At 52.7% G+C, this 22,219-nt stretch overlaps 1 protein-coding gene across 3 annotated transcripts in view; it reads right to left on the bottom strand.

Annotated features, from left to right (window-relative positions):
- Positions 1-22,219, bottom strand: part of LOC142304183 (adhesion G protein-coupled receptor E3-like) — a 125,369-nt gene that overhangs the window by 75,148 nt on the left and 28,002 nt on the right. Inside the window, exons 9-10 of one of the 3 annotated variants that reach the window (XM_075346308.1) lie at positions 11,484-11,681; positions 8,295-8,492 (exon numbers count right to left, since the gene is read on the bottom strand). The exons of 1 other annotated variant lie outside the window; for it this stretch is intronic. In XM_075346308.1, coding sequence (XP_075202423.1) covers positions 8,295-8,492; positions 11,484-11,681 — 396 coding nt within the window. The remainder of the gene's footprint in view (positions 1-8,294; positions 8,493-11,483; positions 11,682-22,219) is intronic. One more of the 3 variants, XM_075346309.1, reaches the window with a different exon arrangement.

Raw genomic sequence — 22,219 nt, 5'->3', positions numbered from 1 at the left:
TGCTGGCATGTGTGTTCTCCCCCCCCATGCTGGCATGTGTGTTCTCCCCCCCCATGCTGGCATGTGAGTTCTCCCCTCCATGCTGGCATGTGAGTTCTCCCCTCCATGCTGGCATGTGTGTTCTCCCCCCATGCTGGCATGTGTGTTCTCCCCCCATGCTGGCATGTATGTTCTCCCCCCCCCATGCTAGCATGTGTGTTCTCCCCTCCATGCTGGCATGTGTGTTCTCTCCCCCATGCTGGCATGTATGTTCTCCCCCCCCCATGCTAGCATGTGTGTTCTCCCCCCCATGCTGGCATGTATGTTCTCTCCCCCATGCTGGCATGTATGTTCTCCCACCAATGCTGGCATGTGTGTTCTCCCCCCATGCTGGCATGTGTGTTCTCTCCCCCATGCTGGCATGTATGTTCTCCCCCCCATGCTGGCATGTGTGTGTTCTCCCCCCCATGCTGGCATGTGTGTTCCCCCCCCCCATGCTGGCATGTATGTTCTCCCCCCCCATGCTGGCATGTGTGTTCTCTCCCCCATGCTGGCATGTGTGTTCTCCCCCCCCCATGCTGGCATGTGTGTTCTCCCCCCCTTGCTGGCATGTGTGTTCTCCCCCTGCTGGCATGTGTGTTCTCCCCCCCATGCTGGCATGTGTGTTCTCCCCCCCCATGCTGGCATGTGTGTTCTCCCCCCCCATGCTGGCATGTGTGTTCTCCCCCCCCATGCTGGTGTGGCGCCCTGGACAAGCCAGGATGTCACAGGTACTGCAACAACACACCCCCACACCCCGGTTAGGCACATCAGTCACACACACAAAACCTTGTTGCCTCCCTCCAGGGGCTGATGTCCACACCCGGTGGGGTGGAGCCAGGCGGTTGGCCCCACCCACCGAGGAGTTCACAGTCCTGGGGGCGGGAAAAGGAGGTCAGATAGAGTTTGGAGGAGCAAGAGTGAAGTGGTAGTTGAGGAGCAAGAGCAGACTGACCGTGTCCGGGTACGTGGCCCGAGCACCTGAGAGCAAGGTTGGCAGATTGAGGTGACCATCTGCAGGAGAGTTCGATTGACGCACAACCGTAAGGACTGGGGTCGGGCGGTAGCCCGCCGGTACCGGACCGGGGAGCGAAGAGAAGCCAGCACCATTCGGCAGGGCCTACGGACCCCGACCAGGCTTGGAGTCGCCGTTGAACCGGTCAAATCCGTCAGCGACGGGAACCTCCGGGGTTTCCCAGCAGAAAAGACCCGACTGAAGGCAACCGCTCAACCGTGAAGGGAAATACAGCTACCGCCACAGCTAGAGTTCCCAGGGCCAGAGCCTGCGGGCAAAAAGGGGCTCCTCTGGCAAATACACCGCTGGGGAGCGGGTTACCGGTGGGAAGCCATCGGGGCCGAAACACAACACAGGTGCAGGGAGAGACAGTCACCGCCAACCTACCGGGAGTGACCACCGCAGCCGCCTGTGGGACCCGTCCATCCAGCCGTTTGTTTTACCAGAGATTCCGTCTACGTTACTGGCTGAGTGAGTACCACCGTGCCGTCTGGCACCGCGCTGCCCCCCGCGACCCTGCACCTCCCCAGCTCCTGCCATCCACCTTCCAATCGCCATCACCGGGCCCCGGGACCACCAAATCCCCCTACCCATGGAGGGGAGCGAAACATCTCGGCTGCTCCCTGTCATCGCTCCCGGGATCCCCGTCCAGAGCAGCGGTGGTGTCCCCAACTTCACCACACACCGTGGGTGGTGTCACGAACCGACTTCCCAAAAAAAACTATTCCCCTTTCACTCACGGGCGAGGAGCGCCGGATCCGGCCCACTGCTCGAGCCACCGAGCAGCAGCAGCAGCAGCGCTGGACCCGAGCGTGGTGAGCGCAGCGTTCCCTCCCTGCCCGCGACACTGGCATGTGTGTTCTCCCCTCTATGCTGGCATGTGTGTTCTCCCCCCCATGCTGGCACTGTCTCCCCCACGCTGGCGCTGCCCCCCCTCCCCTGGCACAGCCGCACACAAGTTATAAAAAAAAAAAAAGAAATAACACACAACTCACCTTCCAGCACCTGCTCCCCCGCTGCGTGCCGCTGGGTCCTCAGTTCCCACGCGGCCAGAAAACATCATTACACCGGCGCCGCTTATTGACGCTCCTCCGTCTCCTAGGCAACAGACCTGCGGCCCAGGAGTGGAGGAGTGTCAGAGCGAGAAGAAATGTCTCCTCCGCTCCAACACAGCTTTGACCTTGCCAGCAGTTCAAAGCGGCAGGATGAGGACACAGCGCGCATGACAGCAGAATGGGCTCTGCGTGCCCCTGGTGGCACGCGTGCCATAGGTTCACCATCACTGGACTATAGGCTGTTATGTTTGCAAAAGGAGGATCTACAAAATATTAATGTCACTTTTATGTTGAGGTGCGCATACTTTTGCACTGGTCAAATTTTGTTTAAATGCGGATTGCACATTTTCTGTTAGTAGAATAAACCTCATTTCAATCCAGAAACATTACTCAGTCCATCAGTTATTAGATATATGAAACTGAAATAGCAAAAACCCAAATTGTTATAGAAAAAAGGTTAACATTAATAGGGGTGCCCAAACTTTTTCATATGACTGTATGTCTGTTTATATGTATTTTTGTGAATTTGTCTTCAAATCTGTATATGTACATGTGCCTGTAAGTTTATGTATCTGTATGTGCGTGTCTGCGTGTAGATGGGGCCCACTGAGACTCTTTCGCCCCGGGGCCCATGAAACTCTGGATCCAGCCCTGTTAGTAATGGAGGCGCTATAGGTGTTGTTTCCGACAGACTGCACTTGTGGTCATTATATCTCAAATCTTACTGAAAATTATTTTTACAACTTAGTTCTCTTTTACAGATTTAGGAAATTATATCATTTATGCCTTCAATAGTCAGCAGCCAGAAAAAAAGATGATTACGGTAACAGTATGCAAACGGGACACTTGCCATGTGCTGTGTCAGTAGAAATAAGCAATATTGCCTGCACAGTCCTGTATACTGAGGAGATTCATTGGTGAAAGTGTGAAGCCCCGCAAGTATTGTGTCGGTGCATTACCTTCAGGGACTCCACTCGGCTGGATCTGGTCACAGGTAGGAGATCTTCTTCTTGTCGTGACGCCACTCTCAGTATTGCGGCCAGTAGGGACCGCCACTGCAGGTTGAGGGTCGCCTGGGGCTGATGGTATGTGCAGTTAGTTGGAATAGCCTCCTGAGAGTGAGGCAAGCCCCAGGGCCCGATGTAGGTGCGTAGTACCACAAGGCGCAGAATAACTCCACACAGGCAGAATGTCTTTCAGGGTTTTTACTCACTTCAGGTGGCAGGGTGAGTAACCCGGGCGTAGCTGGGATGAACCAGGCGGGAACCAGGTGTCCTTCAGGCTGACTTGTGAGGGTGACTACTAACTCGCCTTCCTTAGCCCTTGGTGGTTTGGGGTGACCCCGACTTTGAGTCCCTATGGGGGTCACCCAGGGAAGTTGCTGAAGCCTCACTCCCCTTCGTTTGCCGTGTGCTTGTTGCCTGGGCCAGATCACTCCAGCTTCTTGCCTCCTGTGAGCTATGGGCCCTAACTGTGGCTACGTGGCTGCGGCTTTTGTGGTGTTGTGGTGTGGGCTTTGAGGGCCCCACACCGGCAGGTTTAGCAAAAGAAAGCTGGATCTATCTCCGCTTCGGGATCTGCCGCCCGTTTGGGCCTGGTACTCTCTAGCAGTCTCCTTACTTCCCACTCCGTTGCTCTCTCTCTAGCTGAAGATGGATTTCGGGTAGCACTCCTAGTTGACCGTTCTCCCCCATCAGTAGCCACTGCGCGGTCGCTGTTAGACAGCAACAGCCCCACAGGTCTGCTCCTCACTGAGCCCTATGGAGTTCTGCTCTAACTGACTCACTGCCCCTCCTCTCCTGTTCTTGCCTACGCCACCTAGCAACCAGATTCTCTTACCACACCCCTTGAGAGGAGATGGAGGCTTTTGGCCCCCTCCACTATTCCAGTGAAGGTCAAGGCTTTTCCCCCTCCTGGGATCCCCAGGGGTCCTCTCATGGGTACATGTGTGAGAGCTGATTACTATGCGCCTGTGTACCACACCCCTGTCAGCCTTCTGGATTACCTGTATTGTACTGTCCCCAGCATGGGTGCAGTACTCAGTGGTGCCTGACCAGGTCAGGGGCGCCACAAAAGGATTATATCATTGAGACTTAAGGCCCCGTTACACGCAACAACGTATCTAACGATATATCGCCAGTGTCACGGATTCCGTGACGCACATCCGGCATCGTTAGCGACATTGTTGCGTGTGACACCAACGAACGGCCGTTAGCGATGGAAAATACTCACCAAATCATCCATCGTTGACACGTTGTTCATTTTCAAAAAATCGTTGATTGTTGAGGGTGCAGGTTGTTTGTCGTTCCACGTTTCAAGTGTGACGCCCTGGCCTATCAGGTCGTCACAGGGTATTGTGCAATCTGCCCTTCTGCACAGTATCCACCCTCCTTGGTTAACGGATCCCAGGCCTTTGGTGTTGTTAACAGCTTGTCCAATCAAAATCCTAGGAACACTTCCCACTTGAACCTACCAGACACACCATTGGGGGGCCTGAAGGGAATAGGGTCGCCCACATGGGGGTTGGTGAGGAGAAAGTGAGGACAGTGTCAGTGTCAGTTGAGTTGATAGTTGTGTTGAGAGTTCAGAGGAGAGAGGAGGTGAAGTGGCTCTCATGAAGAGAGGCCACAGAGGAGAGCTCCTGTATACTAGGTGGCAGACGTTGGCCTGGGCCTGGTAGGAGCTGGAACCCGGTCGCAGGGGACAGTGTCAAGGGGCACGGACTGCCGAGGAGGGCAGCCAGCGGCCTTGAGCTATCACCGAGCAGGGGCCAGGGCACGACTGGGTACGTGGACCCCAGGCTGGAAAGTAGCTTCACGCGTTCCGGTAATTTACCCGACTGGGGTGAAGACTTCAAGTCTCATCCCCAACCTGCTCCAAAACCGGGGTACTAGCGCACTGATGGGATAGGACTTTCCCACTACAGTCCAAAGAAATCCTACGCGTGAACCCTGAGAGCAAGCTCACTCCGTTAGCCATACGGGTGAGTGGGACCCGGATAGTTTCATACCAACGGGTCCAATTGAGACTGAGGTGCCAGGGATAGGGCCACAGACCAACAACAACACCAAGGGCACGGATCCAGGCATGCTCCCCGTAGACTACAGTGGTGCTCAGAACTTTGGTTTACAAGCTGTCGGTGTGGTTATTCTGGGACTGAGTGAGTACCTTGTAAACCCCTGCACCTATCTCCCCAACGGCACCCAAACACCATCCTACACCAACGGGCCCCGGGACACGAACCCCCTACCCACGAAGGGGTTAAACATCAGGCTGCCACACCATCATCACCGTGCTTCCCAACGGCAGCGGTGGTCCCTCACATTACCACGCACCATGGGTGGCGTCAGGAACTTTTCAAAATCCCACTGTACATATCTCCCCCCCTTCTTTTAATCGAGTGGCCGCGCGACCCCCGGATCCGGAGACCCCTCGAGCCACCGCGGATCTGGATCCGAGTGGTGGCAGTAGCCCGGCTGCTCGCACGGGGGCGGTACACAAGCACACTAAAGCCGAAGTCACACTTGCGCGTATCTCGTGCGGGTCTCGCATCACATCACTCGACACAGCCTGATATTTTCCAGATAGGAGCGTCTCAGCTGCATAGAAATACATGCAGCCGACCAGCTCCTATTAAGAGAGTGTGCGGCCGTGCCGGGTGATGCAATGTGAGACTCACGTAAGTGTGACTCCGGCCTAAATTGGAGCTGAACTAAAGGGACTGAACCATGGGAACACAAGATGATATCTGGCAGCTTCCAGTAGTAAGTTGGAAGGTTAAGTAGGGTGTGGTGCTCTCTAAGTGGCTTGACAAGGGAGCTGATAACTCCAACTGGACAGAACAAACACTGCCAGACTGGACAGCACTGCAGGTCCAAAGCCACCCTAGTCAAAGTGGCTGGACATACAGTTAGGTCTAGAAATATTTGGACAGTGACACAAGTTTTGTTATTTTAGCTGTTTACAAAAACATGTTCAGAAATACAATTATATATATAATATGGGCTGAAAGTGCACACTCCCAGCTGCAATATGAGAGTTTTCACATCCAAATCGGAGAAAGGGTTTAGGAATCATAGCTCTGTAATGCATAGCCTCTTCTTTTTCAAGGGACCAAAAGTAATTGGACAAGGGACTCTAAGGGCTGCAATTAACTCTGAAGGCGTCTCCCTCGTTAACCTGTAATCAATGAAGTAGTTAAAAGGTCTGGGGTTGATTACAGGTGTGTGGTTTTGCATTTGGAAGCTGTTGCTGTGACCAGACAACATGCGGTCTAAGGAACTCTCAATTGAGGTGAAGCAGAACATCCTGAGGCTGAAAAATAAGAAAAAATCCATCAGAGAGATAGCAGACATGCTTGGAGTAGCAAAATCAACAGTCGGGTACATTCTGAGAAAAAAGGAATTGACTGGTGAGCTTGGGAACTCAAAAAGGCCTGGGCGTCCACGGATGACAACAGTGGTGGATGATCTCCGCATACTTTCTTTGGTGAAGAAGAACCCGTTCACAACATCAACTGAAGTCCAGAACACTCTCAGTGAAGTAGGTGTATCTGTCTCTAAGTCAACAGTAAAGAGAAGACTCCATGAAAGTAAATACAAAGGGTTCACATCTAGATGCAAACCATTCATCAATTCCAAAAATAGACAGGCCAGAGTTACATTTGCTGAAAAACACCTCATGAAGCCAGCTCAGTTCTGGAAAAGTATTCTATGGACAGATGAGACAAAGATCAACCTGTACCAGAATGATGGGAAGAAAAAAGTTTGGAGAAGAAAGGGAACGGCACATGATCCAAGGCACACCACATCCTCTGTAAAACATGGTGGAGGCAACGTGATGGCATGGGCATACATGGCTTTCAATGGCACTGGGTCACTTGTGTTTATTGATGACATAACAGCAGACAAGAGTAGCCGGATGAATTCTGAAGTGTACAGGGATATACTTTCAGCCCAGATTCAGCCAAATGCCGCAAAGTTGATCGGACGGCGCTTCATAGTACAGATGGACAATGACCCCAAGCATACAGCCAAAGCTACCCAGGAGTTCATGAGTGCAAAAAAGTGGAACATTCTGCAATGGCCAAGTCAATCACCAGATCTTAACCCAATTGAGCATGCATTTCACTTGCTCAAATCCAGACTTAAGACGGAAAGACCCACAAACAAGCAAGACCTGAAGGCTGCAGCTGTAAAGGCCTGGCAAAGCATTAAGAAGGAGGAAACCCAGCGTTTGGTGATGTCCATGGGTTCCAGACTTAAGGCAGTGATTGCCTCCAAAGGATTCGCAACAAAATATTGAAAATAAAAATATTTTGTTTGGGTTTGGTTTATTTGTCCAATTACTTTTGACCTCCTAAAATGTGGAGTGTTTGTAAAGAAATGTGTCCAATTCCTACAATTTCTATCAGATATTTTTGTTCAAACCTTCAAATTAAACGTTACAATCTGCACTTGAATTCTGTTGTAGAGGTTTCATTTCAAATCCAATGTGGTGGCATGCAGAGCCCAACTCGCGAAAATTGTGTCACTGTCCAAATATTTCTGGACCTAACTGTAGCCTGCATCATCCAGAGCTTCTAATTCTAATGTCTCGTATATAATCATCACCGCATGAAAAATAAATCTGGCGACAGACGCAGATGTTGCAGGAGCAGGTCCTGGTGGAGATGTGACACTGTCATTTATGTTCTGTAACATCCAAACATAGAATATTTTGATGAAAATGAATACCACTCCATTTCTTTATAAAAAATAGGCTGGAGTGGTATCACACACAGTGGCAGTGGAGTGCTAGTGCATGGACATTTTTGAAAAATTAGCAATTATGGAGTTGACCTGTGATACCAGTCACTGAGTAAGACTAGTAATTGAGAATTTAATTGTCTTTATTCTCCTACAACATTAATCACTTTTTTAGCTTGGACAATACTAGCATGTTCGATATCTTTTATGGTAGATCGTCCCTCTTTATTGTTGGTAGAAATCAGTGTCCATCAAGGGTCGGCACAACCAAGTGTGTAACAATGATAATGAAATGTGATGATTGTGTGAAGTCTAAACACTGAGGAAATCAGAATCCCTGAAATTCTAAAGTCATATCATACTTTTTATCAAACTTTTCACTAGATTATAACTTATAGAATAAATCATTGCAAGACCTGGAACTTGACATTGGGTTAATGACTCTTATGAAATACCGACCTGGTGACGGTGGTGTTGAAGTTCTTTGTTCTTCTGTGGTTTTTGGAGACATGATGTGTAATGTCACTGGTATCTGTATTGCTGGTGTTGATAATGGGTTGTAGTGAGTTGTTTCTCTGACCCTGTGATGAGTGTATGTTCTAGATGTTCCCATGCTCACGCTTGGTGATAGTGAGGGACCTGTGGTAGAGATTGGTCCTGATGATGAAGAAGAAGTTTTAATAAGATCTTAGTTTTACAACCCCCATACACCATGTTTTGTAATGTTCCTTTTTGGAAAATAAACAATTATGTAGTTAAGTTGAGGTTAGATATGAGCGGACCTGTGGAAACTCGGTTTGTCATGTTCAGCCGGACTTTAGAAAAAGTTTGATTTGGTACCTCGACTTAGGCGGGCTTTGCACACTACGACATCGCAGATGCGATGTCGGTGGGGTCAAATTGAAAGTGACGCACATCCCGCATCGCATGCGACATCGTAGTGTGTAAAGCCTAGATGATACGATTAACGAGCGCAAAACCGTCATAATCGTATCATCGGTGCAGCGTCGGTGTAATCCATAAATACGCTGGCGCGACGGTCCGATGTTGTTCCTCGCTCCTGCAGCAGCACACATCGCTGTGTGTGAAGTCGCAGCAGCGAGGAACATCTCCTACCGGCGTCACCGCGGCTTCCGTAGGATATGCGGAAGGAAGGAGGTGGGCGGGATGTTTACATCCTGCTCATCTGCGCCCCTCCGCCGCTATTGGCCGCCTGCCGTGTGACGTCGCTATGACGCCGCACGACCCGCCCCCTTAGGAAGGAGGCGGGTCGCCGGCCAGAGCGACGGTCGCAGGGCAGGTGAGTGCATGTGAAGCTGGCGTAGCGATAATTTTCGCTACGCCAGCTATCACACGATATCGTACCTGCGACGGGGCGGGGACTATCGCGTGCGACATCGCAGCATCGGCTTGCGATGTCGCAACGTGCAAAGCCCACCTTAATCTAAACCCCAATGGAAGTCAATAACTGGGCAGTTCGTTTCTCCGCCGACATGCAGCCAGCCATAAACAGATCACTTCCAGGGTCGGGTGGTCGGGGTTTTTCCATAGTTTTTTTTTTGTTTGGTGCAGACTACATCTGATCACACTGTTGTTACCCCCAGTGTAAACCGTTCAATCATTGCAAGCGGCTCGCACTGGGCTGAGCACCGAGCGTACCCGAGTACAGAGATGCTCGCACAAGTGGTTTGCATACGTAAAGCACCCAAATTCTGTTTTTTTGTAAAGTCTGTGTTTGGTACGAACACCGAACCTCGAGTTTTCTCATATCTAGTTGTGGTGCCAGTCACCTAGTAAGAATAGTAATGGAGAACTGGATTTTCTTAATTCTCCTACAGTATTTAACACTATCTTCCTATAACTTGGCAATAATTCCATTTCAGATGTCTTCTATGCTGGATGGTCCTGTCAAGGGTTGGCACAGCCCAATGTGTCTTTCCATTTTATCAGCAATAGACATGTATGGACCTATCCTTTACAGTTCGGTGTTTGTACCGAACACAGACTTTACAAGAAAAACAGTGGTAGGGTTAGGAGTTTGGGTGTTTTATGCATGCAAATCACTTGAGCAAGCATCGCTGTGCTTGGGTACGCTTGGTGCTCAGCCCAGTGTGAGTCGTTGCAGTGTTTGAATGGCTCACACTGGGGGTAACAACAGTGTTATTGTATGTAGTGTGTACAAAAAAATGTAAAACTTAGCTCTCTTCTCAAATGTTCTGTTTATGGCTGGTTGTATGTGGGCGGAGAGCCGAACTGCCCAATCAATGACTTCCAATGGGGTTCGGGTCAAGCCTGGGTCCAGAACAGAACTTTGTCTAAAGTCTGGATGAACCTGTAGATGAACTAGAGATAGTCCAGCTCACCACATGCTTTGGCGCTTAATCCTCTAACGCCATTGTGAGTCTCACCAAGTCTAAGATTAGTTCTTGATCGAAACGCGTATGGTGTCCAGTGCTGGTTGTGACTCTTGTCTTTTTTCTTGTGAGATCCACTATTTTATGTTTAATCTCTTTTTTATTGAAAAATTAAGGTTGTTTACAATAAGCAGGGCTGCAGACCAAGGCAAACCCCCAAATAGAGACAAAACCAAAAAAAAACAAGAATGCAATGAAACATGAAAGGCTTTGCATGGTTGTAGCCATATACAGTTTGTTACAATAAAGAACATTTAAGAACATTTATATCAATCTGGCTTGAACCATTATAAAAGTATAAAGTCCATAAACTATAACATAAATAGCAAAGATTTACCAATCATACCATAGAGGCACATAATGGTCAGTCGAAGGAAAGGAAATAGAGAAAGAAAGAAGGAAGTAGACAAAGTGAATGATGACGGGGAAAAGGATCATGGGGAAGGGCAAGGAAGGGCCGGGAATAACTAGCAGGGAAAATCTAGGTAGAGTCTCAACTCGCCCCAAAGAGGGACCTGAAGTCCGGAGAATCCAAAAAAATGACCCAGGGACTCCAGATCTTAATAAATTTTTCAGTAGCGTCCTGAATTTCAGCAGTGAGACTCTCCATTCTGTAAAGGGAGGCCATCTCCCCAAGCTACTCATCCAAGGCGGGGGCACGGGTGGACTTCCAGTGTGTGGGGATCACGGCTCGGGCAGCCGCTAGGCAAAACCGCAATAGTCCCATTTTCTGAGATTTAACAGACCCCAGTAGGATAGATAAGAGAGCGATTTGTGGAGAATCAGAGAGGGCATCCCCACTAATGCTATTGTATGCCGAGAAGACCCCACTCCAAAAAGGCTTAATGAAGCTACAGCTCCACCATATATGCAACATATCCCCCCTCTCGTGATTACACCGCCAATATCTGTCTGACAAGATCCACTATTTTATACGATTTTAAAGGATCCAATAAAGAAGTGGATTTTATTGAAATATTGAGCTGGTTCCTTTCCTTCACTTGATGAACCCGTAGAACTCAAACGTCCACAGGTCCGCTCATCTCTAACCAGCAATGACAATGAAATGTGATGGTTGTTTGAATTCCAAATACTAAGGAAATCAGAATCTTAGAAATCCTATAGTCATCATGTTATACTTTAAATCTCACTTATCACTATATTGTAACAAACGCAGAAAATCATTGAAAAAACTAAGACTTCACACTGGATTGATGACTCGTAAAATGCCCACCTGGTGAAGGTGGTGTTGGAGATCCTTGTTCTGTGGTTTTTAGAGACATGATGTGTGAAATTACTGGTATCTGAATTGTTGATGTTGTTGTTGGGTTGTGGTAGGTTGTTTCTCTGACCCTGTGATGTATGTACGCTGTTGTAGATATTCCCATGCCCGGGCTTGGTGATAGAAATTGACCTGTGGTAGAGATTGGGGCTGATGATGAAGAAATAGAAGCTTTAATTAAAAATAAGGAAATCAAGTTTTTCAACCCCATATTCCATGTTTGCCACCAAGTTCCCAATAAAAAAAAAATCTCCACCAAAACTGTCTTAACAGGAAAAATATATAAACATAAAAGATTTGTTCAATTGAAATCTAGAGATTTCCTTTTATTAACAGGTGGGCTTGTTCTCATACAGCCATCCACAAAATTCCATGGGAAAAATACAAGATTTCTTACAGTCAGGGCTGGTAACTTATTTCCATAGTCCATGGACCAAGCCCAGTCCATGGCAACTGCAGTGATGTTAGGAAAGAATCCTCTTGGAGCATAGACATGGACACCCTAGGTAAGAAAAATTATTGCTGTCGGTTTTGTATGATCAGGCTAGGAAGGCTTATGATTATTTGGCCTTTCCCAGCTTAAAAATAGCAGCCTGCAGCCACCATAGAAGTGGTGTTCCATTATATGCCAGTCACTAAGTAAGAATACTAGTGGAGAACTGAATTTCCTTCATTCTCCTACAGAATTTAATACTTTCCTCTTCTAGCTTGGAAAATACTTCCATATTAGATATATTCCATGGTGGATAGACCTACTTTATTGTTGGTAGAGATCAGTGTCCATCAAGGGTCAGCACAGCCCAATGTCTCCTTCCATTTCATCAGCGATGACAATGAAATGTGATGATTGTATGAATTTTAAATACTAATCAGAATCCCATAAATTCATGTTTTATGTAGTATCTAACTTATCACCAGATTGTAACAGATAGAATAAATCATTGCAGACCTAGAACTTCACATTGGGTTAATGATGGGTTTTCATAATTCCATTGAAGAGGTATAAGATGTCCCAGGGCCAAGTCTTGACAATGGGAGTGACGAGTCATTCTGCCATGCCTTCTCTTTACGTAATCAACACCCCCTAAACACCTCCTTCTTAACTTCAAAACCTAAATGACGAGTGTCATGATTCCTCTGTGCAGAGCATCTTGCACATTAGGAGATGCTCTGCTGTGTTTTCCTGAGCTACTGAGCTGGCAGGTTGATTGACAGCACAGGATTCCATGCTGGTTCTGGGAGGTGCTGATAACTCATGTGTTCTATCTTCCTGGTAACTGCTGTGCTTCTTTTCTGAGTATGCTCCCCCAGAATCTTGCCACTCGTACATTCTGGTTCTGTAGTTGAGCTGTTTGCCTGTGTTTCTGCATGTGTTCTAATCTTTGTTTCTTGACTCCAGACCGTTATTTGACTCCTCCCTGCCCACTCCCTGTTCCTGTCGTGATCTCCAGGCTTTTGACCTTGGACTATTACCTGACCATGTCTCAGTTTTCTCCCTGACTCTATTACGTGCCCTCCTGGATCTGATCCTCAGATTGTGACCTGACTATGCTTCTGTGTACTCCCTGTATCCATACGTGTCATCCTGTTACCAAACTCCAGCTAGCCAGACTACTCTTCCTTCTGTACTATCCGTAAGTAGTGACTTGCATTACAACAAGACAACACAGTAAGATGGAATTGTGGTGCCCTGGACAAGCCAGGTTGTCACAGATACTACAACAACACACCCCACACCCCGGCTAGGCACACCGAAGTCAAACATAAATCCTTGTTGCCTCCCTCCAGGGGCTGATGTCCACACCAGGGGGTGGGCCAGGCGGTTGGCCCCGCCCTCCGAGGAGTTCACAGTCCTGGAGGCATGAAAAGGAGGGAGATGAGTTTTGGAGTTGAGTTGAGGAGGAGTGAAGTGGAGTGGCAGTAGAGGAGACTGAAGGCGTCTGGGTGTGTGGCCCGGACGGAACAGCAAGGTTGGCAAACGGTGGTGACCGTCTGCAGGAGAGGCTGATTGGAGCGAACCGTAAGGACCGGGACGGGCGGTGGCCCGATGGTATCGGATCGGGGAGCAAAGAGAAGCCAGCACCATTCGGCAGGGCTTACGGACCCCGACCAGGCTAGGAGTCGCCGTAAAACTGGTCAAATCCGTTAGCGAAGGGAACCTCCGGGGTTTCCCAGCAGTCAAGACCCGATTGAAGGCAACAGCTCACACCGTGAAGGGAAACACAGTCACCGCCAAGGCTACAGTTCCCAGGGCCAGAGCCTGCGGGCAAAAGGGGCTCCCTCAGCATCCATCCAAGCTGGGGAGCGGGTTACCGGTGGAAAGCCATCAGTACCACAAACAAACCAAAGGTGCAGGGAAAGACAGTCACCATCAACCTACCGGGAGCAGATACCACCGCAGCCGTTAGTGGGCCCCGTCCATCCAGCCGTGTGTTTTACCGAGGACTTTGCATTCGTCATTGGCTGAGTGAGTACCACCGTGCCGTGCGGCACCGTGCTGCCCCTGCGACCCTGCACCTCACCAGGCCCCGTAACCCGCCTGCTACACATCCCTCCCTCACCGGGCCCCGGGACAACCAACCCCCCTACCCACGGAGGGGAAAACAACAACTGCGCTGCTCCCTGTCATCACTCCCGGGATCTCCGTCCAGAGCAGCGGTGGTGTCACAACCTCACCACAACCGTGGGTGGCGTCACGGACAATCAATCCCCAAAACCATTCCCCTTTTCACTCACGGGCGAGGAGCGCCGCTCGAGTCCCCTGATCCAGCCCACCGCTCGAGCCACCGAGCAGCAAGCGAAGCAGTAGCAGTGCCGGACCCGAGCAGTGGGTGAGCGCAGCGCCCTCCCCGCCCGCGACAACTTGGCGTCACGAACAGGATCTTACTGCTCTGCTGTCTGGTAGAGGTGCGCCTTGTGACCGCCGGAGGCGTCCGGCCGAAAAAATTGGGAAGCCGCCATTTTGGGCGCGAAAAATCCCCGCTCGAGCGTCTTCCCGAGTAGTGGAGGCGCGAAAACCGAAACCCCGCCCCTGTAGAGGAGGAGACGGAAAAAGACAAAGGGGGACGAATGGCGTCTGGCCGCATGTAGCTCGCGGCTGTGGAAGCAGGGACGCCAGGACTCTGCAGCCATACTGGGATCCTGGAAAACATCATTGCCGAGATGCACAGTCCAACTAACAACAGCGAAGCCCCCGCGCCTGGCACAGCGGCGTAGGTGGAGGACCGGACCGCCCCGCTGAGTAACCGTCTGCAGGCCCGCATGCAGCTCCTCCTGGAGGAGTGGGAGGCCGACATGGTGGACGTGGTGGCTGCTATGCGGAGTCGCGAGGTGGAGGAAGATCTGGAAGAGCGGGTAAGAGACCCATGCCCCTGTATTCCCGAGTGATTGGCCACTGTGGCTGAGGGGCCCGGCCTGCACCCGCTCACCCTGCTGCCTCCCCCGCTACCCGCGTTAGCCGCTGCCGCCCCGCCACTAGGCCTGCTACCCGCCCAACCGGTAGCAGTACCCTGCCCGTCCGCCCAAGTGGACCGACCGGCTGCAGATGCCCGGGGCCGCCCCAAACCGCTTCCCCAGGAGCCGCCGAGGCCGCGGCCCCTTAACGAAAATGTGTCAGAGGCCCCGGCAGTGATTGCGCCAGACTCCGTGCCAGAGCCCGGGACCGTGGCATGGATGAAGGCCAGAGTAGTTGAATTCAACCAACGCCAACAGAATCAGATATACCTCATGATGGAGCAGTGGACCAACGAGGTGGAAGCGCTGGTTGCGACTGCCCCGATGTATGCGATGGGAGCCGACGTGATGGAGCCGACGAGTGACCCACGCCTCCATGTCCCACAGGGACCGGCCACTGCGGCTGGGGGGCCCGGTCCGGCCTCGGCCCTCGTATCGTCCCTGCCATTGCCCACGGGGCGCCCCAGTGTTGATCGAGCTGACCTGCTGCCCCATGCTACCACAGTAGGACCTGATGTGCTGAATGCCGGGAACCCGGAGACTGCGGCAGCTGGCGGCAACCCACCTGGCACAGAGACAGTTGATAATGACTCTGGCCCCGGCGCTGAGCCCACCTCTGAGTTCGAGAGGGCGAGTGAGCGTCTCCGCTATGAAGGAGGTCCGGTGGTTTTCTATAGCCCGCGCACCAGTGGAAATGGATACCGGGCACCCCTCTCTCAACAGGCCTGTCGCTGCATGCTCGATATGTTAGTAGCAGAGGATGAGGCCACCTCAGCGGAAGGTGAGCAGTGATGGCAGTGTGGCGCCCCTGACCTGGTCAGGCACCACTGAGTACTGCACCCATGCTGGGGACAGTACAATACAGGTAATCCAGAAGGCTGACAGGGGTGTGGAACACAGGCGCATAGTGATCAGGTCTCACACATGTACCCATGAGAGGACCCCTGGGGGTCCCAGGAGGGGGCAAAGCCTATACCTCCACTGGAATAGTGGCAGGGGGTCAAAAGCCTCCATCTCCTCTCAAGGGGTGTGGTGGAGAGTCTGGTTGCTAGGTGGCGTAGGCAAGAACAGGAGAGGAGGAGCAGTGAGTCAGTTAGAGGAGAACTCCAGAGGGCTCAGTGAGGAGCAGACCTGTGGGGTTGATGCTGTCTAACAGCGCCCGCGCAGTGGCTACTGACGGGGGAGAACGGTCAACTAGGAGTGCTACCTGAAAGCCAGCTTCAGCTAGAGAGAAAGCACGGAGTGGGAAGTAAGGAGACTGCTAGAGAGCACCAGGCCCAACCGGGCGGCAGATCCCGAAGCGAAGATAGATCCAGCTTTCTTCTGCTAAACCTGCCGGTGTGGGGCTCTCAAAGCCCACACCACAACACCACAAAAGCCGCAGCCACGTAACCGCAGTGAGGGCCCATAGGTCACAGGAGGCAAGCAGCTGGAGTGGCCTGGTCCGGGGAACAAGCAAACGGCAAACAAAAGGGGGAGAGAGGCTGCAGCATCTTCCCTGGGTGACCCCCATAGGGACTCAAAGTCGGGGTCACCCCAAACCACCAAGGGCTAAGGAAGGCGAGTCAGTAGTCACCCTCATAAAGTCAGCCTGAAGGATACCCGGTTCCCATCTGGTTCATCCCAGCTACGCCCGGGCTACTCACCCTGCCATCAAATGTGAGTAAAGCCCTTGAAAGACAGTTCTGCCTGTGTGAGTCATTCTGCGACTTGTGGTACTACGCACCTACATCGGGCCCTGGGGCTTGCCTCACTCTCAGGAGGCTATTCCAACTAACTGCACATACCATCAGCCCCAGGCGACCCTCAACCTGCAGTGGCGGTCCCTACTGGCCGCAATACTGAGAGTGGCGTCACGATCAAAACCGAAGATTCCCTACCTGTGACCAGAACCAGCTACGTGGAGTCCCTGAAGGTATGCACCGACACAACACCTGTGGGGCTTCACATCTGGCGTCACGAACAGGATAAGGACTAGACCTGTTCAGACAGGTGACCATGTGCCTGGGCGGTCCGCTTGGAAAATTGGAAGCGCCGCCATATTGCCACCATGAAAAGCGCGCTGAAAAACAACAGCAGCCCGCGCTGGAAGAAGTTACCGCCCACGAAGAGGTGTGGCTACCCAGAGATCCCCTGGAGAGTTCTGGGTTTGCCAGCAAAGAGAGTGGAAGCGTCCGGAGACGGCGGAGCAGAAGAGAAGCCAGCAGCTTGCTAATGAAGATGGCGTCTGAGAGCAGAGATCCAGAGCCAGGCTCCGCTGCCTGGTGGTGTCGGGAGCTCGCCGAGTTCTGCGATCAACTAGAAGCCAGGGTCGGAAGGCTGATCAGAGAGGGACGCGAGGAGTTCCTATGGATGACCGCGGCGGTTCGGGCCTACGAGGAGAGAGCCGCGCACCGAGTGCCAGATCGGGCGGTGACAACTCAGACCCCGATGCTGCCAACGATGGGTGAGTCGAGTGATGCCCCGGCTAGCGCAAGTGCCCCGACCCCTACTGCCACGCCCGCGGTCCCTGAAGAGGCGCCCGGCGCGGCGACGCTGAACCAGGCCGCAGCCACGCCAGGTGCGGCCCGCCAAGCCCCGGCCGCCGCAGCGATGCCCTGCTCGGCCCGCCAAGCCCCGGCCGCCGCAGCGATGCCCTGCTCGGCCCGCCAAGCCCCGGCCGCCGCAGCGATGCCCTGCTCGGCCCGCCAAGCCCCGGCCGCCGCAGCGATGCCCTGCTCGGCCCACCAAGACCCGGTCCCTGCAGCGATGCCCAGCCCAGCCTGCACAGACCCCATCGCAGCTGCGACGCCGATCCAGGCCGCCGCCATACAGGGCGCGGCCCGCCAAGACCAGGCCGCCGCCATGCCAGGCGCGGCCCGCCAAGACCAGGCCGCCGCCATGCCAGGCGCGGCCCGCAAAGACCAGGCCGCCGCCATGCCAGGCGCGGCCCGCCAAGACAAGGCTGACGTACCATTTACCCCGGCCTGCAAGGCCAGAGCAGACAAGGCTCCCCAGGTTCAGGAAGTCCCTGCTAGGCAATCGCTGGTAGGTGAGGACTCCGCATACTGGCAGCTAAAAGCCGACCTGGAAGCTAAGTTCCCACGGGAGATGGTGGAGCGGTACATGCTCCCTCCGCACACCCCAAAGAGTATCCCGACAGCTCCTGCAGCAACCACGGCAAAGAGTTCCCCACCTGGGCCGGCAGAAAGAAGTCCATCCCCAGCACTGCTACCCAAGGAGTGCCAGGAAGAACTAAGGGGGGGAGGAGGCCAGGAGGTTGAGGGGCTGACTCCAGAGCCATACCCGGAGCCAGAGATGCTGCCCTATTCTCGCTGGGATGAGGAAGACCTGACACCATCTGCAGAAGAAGAACTGCCCAAAAGCCTTACCTGGGAGTTTGTGAGCTGCACCCTACAGAATCCAGCCCGTAAGACACACCGCAACAGAACGCAACTATCCCCTGCACCGTCATCTCCAGAGCAGAGAGAAGTCACCGTCAGAGACCTGCAAGAAAAACGAGCCCTGAGAAGGTCCAAAGCCCAGGCCAGAGGACCCCTTTTCAGAGGAGTAGTGGAGGATTTTAATTTGAGAAGTGGATACGGATTCATCGTAGCACCTGGTATCAAAGAAGGGATATTTGTCAACAGAAGAGATGTGAGAGCTCATCTGCCTAGAGGACACCCTGGCAGAAATCTAAAGATGGGAGATTCAGTCCAGTTTACTATGCATCAAGGCGAAAGAGGATTGTATGCCCTGGACGTAACACAAAGTCCTAAAGAAAGAGAAGGAAGACAAAGCAGAGAAAAAGAACCTACGGATGAGACGACCACAGACGACGATAAAGAGCAGGAAAGCAGCAGGTGCCACCGCCATACAGGCTCAAGCCCTGGTAAAGAGGAGTAAAGTAAAGTAAAGAAAGAAGTTATCAGTTAAAGTTTTGAAAAGTTTGTTTTGCAACGTTCTCAAGTTTAAGCATGTGCCCACAAAAACTATTGTGAGAAAACCATAAACCTTAAGGCTATGAACTGGCTATAGCCACAAACTCTCGCAGTGTAAATAGTTACACCAGAGGGCACCACCGCCACCAGAGTCAGCCTGTTTAGGGGCTTGGCTCGTCTGCAACCAGGAGGAGCCCGTCCGTATATAGGGCCTGGCTCACCTGCGACCAGAGAGCACGCCTGTTTATGGGGCCTTGGCTCACCACCACAAAGAGGGTACCTGGTCAGCACCAACTGTGGAGGCCGCCTCTGCATCCTGCTAGAAGAGGCTGAAGGCGCGGATCCACCAGGCCAGGTATACCCTGAAACCACCAGCCCATGTAAGCCGCCTCTACATCCTGCCAGAAGTGGCTGAAGTCGCGGCCAACGTGAAAGGGTTTTGGGTGGGTTAACGGACTTGTGGGTGGAGGGTGGTGATGTATGGTACCTGGTGCTTTTAAAAATGTTTTACATGTTTTAATGTTTTATGCATTTTAAAATGTTGTCTTGCAGCCCGAGGACGTGCTGGTGATAACTAAGGGGGAATGTGGCGCCCCTGACCTGGTCAGGCACCACTGAGTACTGCACCCATGCTGGGGACAGTACAATACAGGTAATCCAGAAGGCTGACAGGGGTGTGGAACACAGGCGCATAGTGATCAGGTCTCACACATGTACCCATGAGAGGACCCCTGGGGGTCCCAGGAGGGGGCAAAGCCTATACCTCCACTGGAATAGTGGCAGGGGGTCAAAAGCCTCCATCTCCTCTCAAGGGGTGTGGTGGAGAGTCTGGTTGCTAGGTGGCGTAGGCAAGAACAGGAGAGGAGGAGCAGTGAGTCAGTTAGAGGAGAACTCCAGAGGGCTCAGTGAGGAGCAGACCTGTGGGGTTGATGCTGTCTAACAGCGCCCGCGCAGTGGCTACTGACGGGGGAGAACGGTCAACTAGGAGTGCTACCTGAAAGCCAGCTTCAGCTAGAGAGAAAGCACGGAGTGGGAAGTAAGGAGACTGCTAGAGAGCACCAGGCCCAACCGGGCGGCAGATCCCGAAGCGAAGATAGATCCAGCTTTCTTCTGCTAAACCTGCCGGTGTGGGGCTCTCAAAGCCCACACCACAACACCACAAAAGCCGCAGCCACGTAACCGCAGTGAGGGCCCATAGGTCACAGGAGGCAAGCAGCTGGAGTGGCCTGGTCCGGGGAACAAGCAAACGGCAAACAAAAGGGGGAGAGAGGCTGCAGCATCTTCCCTGGGTGACCCCCATAGGGACTCAAAGTCGGGGTCACCCCAAACCACCAAGGGCTAAGGAAGGCGAGTCAGTAGTCACCCTCATAAAGTCAGCCTGAAGGATACCCGGTTCCCATCTGGTTCATCCCAGCTACGCCCGGGCTACTCACCCTGCCATCAAATGTGAGTAAAGCCCTTGAAAGACAGTTCTGCCTGTGTGAGTCATTCTGCGACTTGTGGTACTACGCACCTACATCGGGCCCTGGGGCTTGCCTCACTCTCAGGAGGCTATTCCAACTAACTGCACATACCATCAGCCCCAGGCGACCCTCAACCTGCAGTGGCGGTCCCTACTGGCCGCAATACTGAGAGTGGCGTCACGATCAAAACCGAAGATTCCCTACCTGTGACCAGAACCAGCTACGTGGAGTCCCTGAAGGTATGCACCGACACAACACCTGTGGGGCTTCACAGCAGCGGAGCCCCGCTGCAGTTGTCCCCGTTAGGACCACCAGTTTAAAAGTTTGAATGATAAGAAGAATGATAAGTAAATTAACAGAAGAAGTTTATCTGATTTGGAACTTTGATTGAACCGGCCGTTGCCAGCAACTGGTCCCCGTAGGGACCTCTTGAAACCATTGCGTAGAAACTGCTACGGACAAGCCCAAGAACTAGCAGGGCAACCACAAACTTGTGGGATGTAAATAAAAATTTGTTGGCTTGATACCGTGACCGCCTCCGGAGAGGCAGATTTGGGAGGATGGGCCTGGAGGAAACGGATGGCCCAGGCCCGCCACTACCGTAACCGGTGGCGATCCTCCGGGGGGTTCGGGGGTCCCCATGGACGCGGGTCCCCTGAAAGAGACCGTAACCGCTCGGGCAGCCTGGTTCAGGACTGGGGTCAAGGGGTGCTGCCCATTTGCTTAGGGGCAGCATCAGGGCCAGGTTGTTTGGGTGGGAGAAGAGCGGAAGTCGCAACCGTTTTAATAAAAATGTACCATTTGTAACGTTTAAGAATGTGCCTCCCGTTGTGGGAAGATTGAAGAAATGCTTACGTTTTATCTGTTTTACTCTTTTTCAGTTAAAAACAAAATAAAACCGGTGATGGACGGGCAGCCCGCGGACGGTCTGCATTTTACTAAGGGGGAATGTGGCACCCTGGACAAGCCAGGTCGTCACAGATACTACAACAACACACCCCACACCCCGGCTAGGCACACCGAAGTCAAACACAAATCCTTGTTGCCTCCCTCCAGGGGCTGATGTCCACACCAGGGGGTGGGCCAGTCGGTTGGCCCCGCCCACCGAGGAGTTTACAGTCCTGGAGGCGGGAAAAGGAGGGAGATAAGTTTTGGAGTTGAGTTGAGGAGGAGTGAAGTGGAGTGGCAGTAGAGGAGACTGAAGGCGTCCGGGTGTGTGGCCCGGACGGAACAGCAAGGTTGGCAGACGGTGGTGACCGTCTGCAGGAGAGGCTGATTGGAGCGAACTGTAAGGACCGGGACGGGTGGTGGCCCGATGGTACCGGATCGGGGAGCAAAGAGAAGCCAGCACTATTCGGCAGGGCTTACGGACCCCGACCAGGCTAGGAGTCGCCATAAAACTGGTCAAATCCGTTAGCGAAGGAAACCTCCGGGGTTTCCCAGCAGTCAAGACCCGATTGAAGGCAACAGCTCACACCGTGAAGGGAAACACAGTCACCACCAAGGCTACAGTTGCCAGGGCCAGAGCCTGCGGGCAAAAGAGGCTCCCTCAGCATCCATCCAAGCTGGGGAGCGAGTTACCGGTGGGAAGCCATCAGTACCACAAACAAACCAAAGGTGCAGGGAAAGACAGTCACCATCAACCTACCGGGAGCAGAAACCACCGCAGCCGTCAGTGGGCCCCGTCCATACAGTCGTGTGTTTTACCGAGGACTTTGCATTCGTCATTGGCTGAGTGAGTACCACCGTGCCGTGCGGCACCGCGCTGCCCCCGTGACCCTGCACCTCACCAGGCCTTGTAACCCGCCTGCTACACATCCCTCCCTCACCGGGCCCTGGGACAACCAATCCC

Source organism: Anomaloglossus baeobatrachus, chromosome 4 (assembly GCF_048569485.1).
Source record: "Anomaloglossus baeobatrachus isolate aAnoBae1 chromosome 4, aAnoBae1.hap1, whole genome shotgun sequence".
Lineage (NCBI taxonomy): Eukaryota > Metazoa > Chordata > Amphibia > Anura > Aromobatidae > Anomaloglossus > Anomaloglossus baeobatrachus.
The sequence above is the reverse complement of the archived record's forward strand: the minus strand, read 5'-3'. Positions and strand labels throughout refer to the sequence as shown.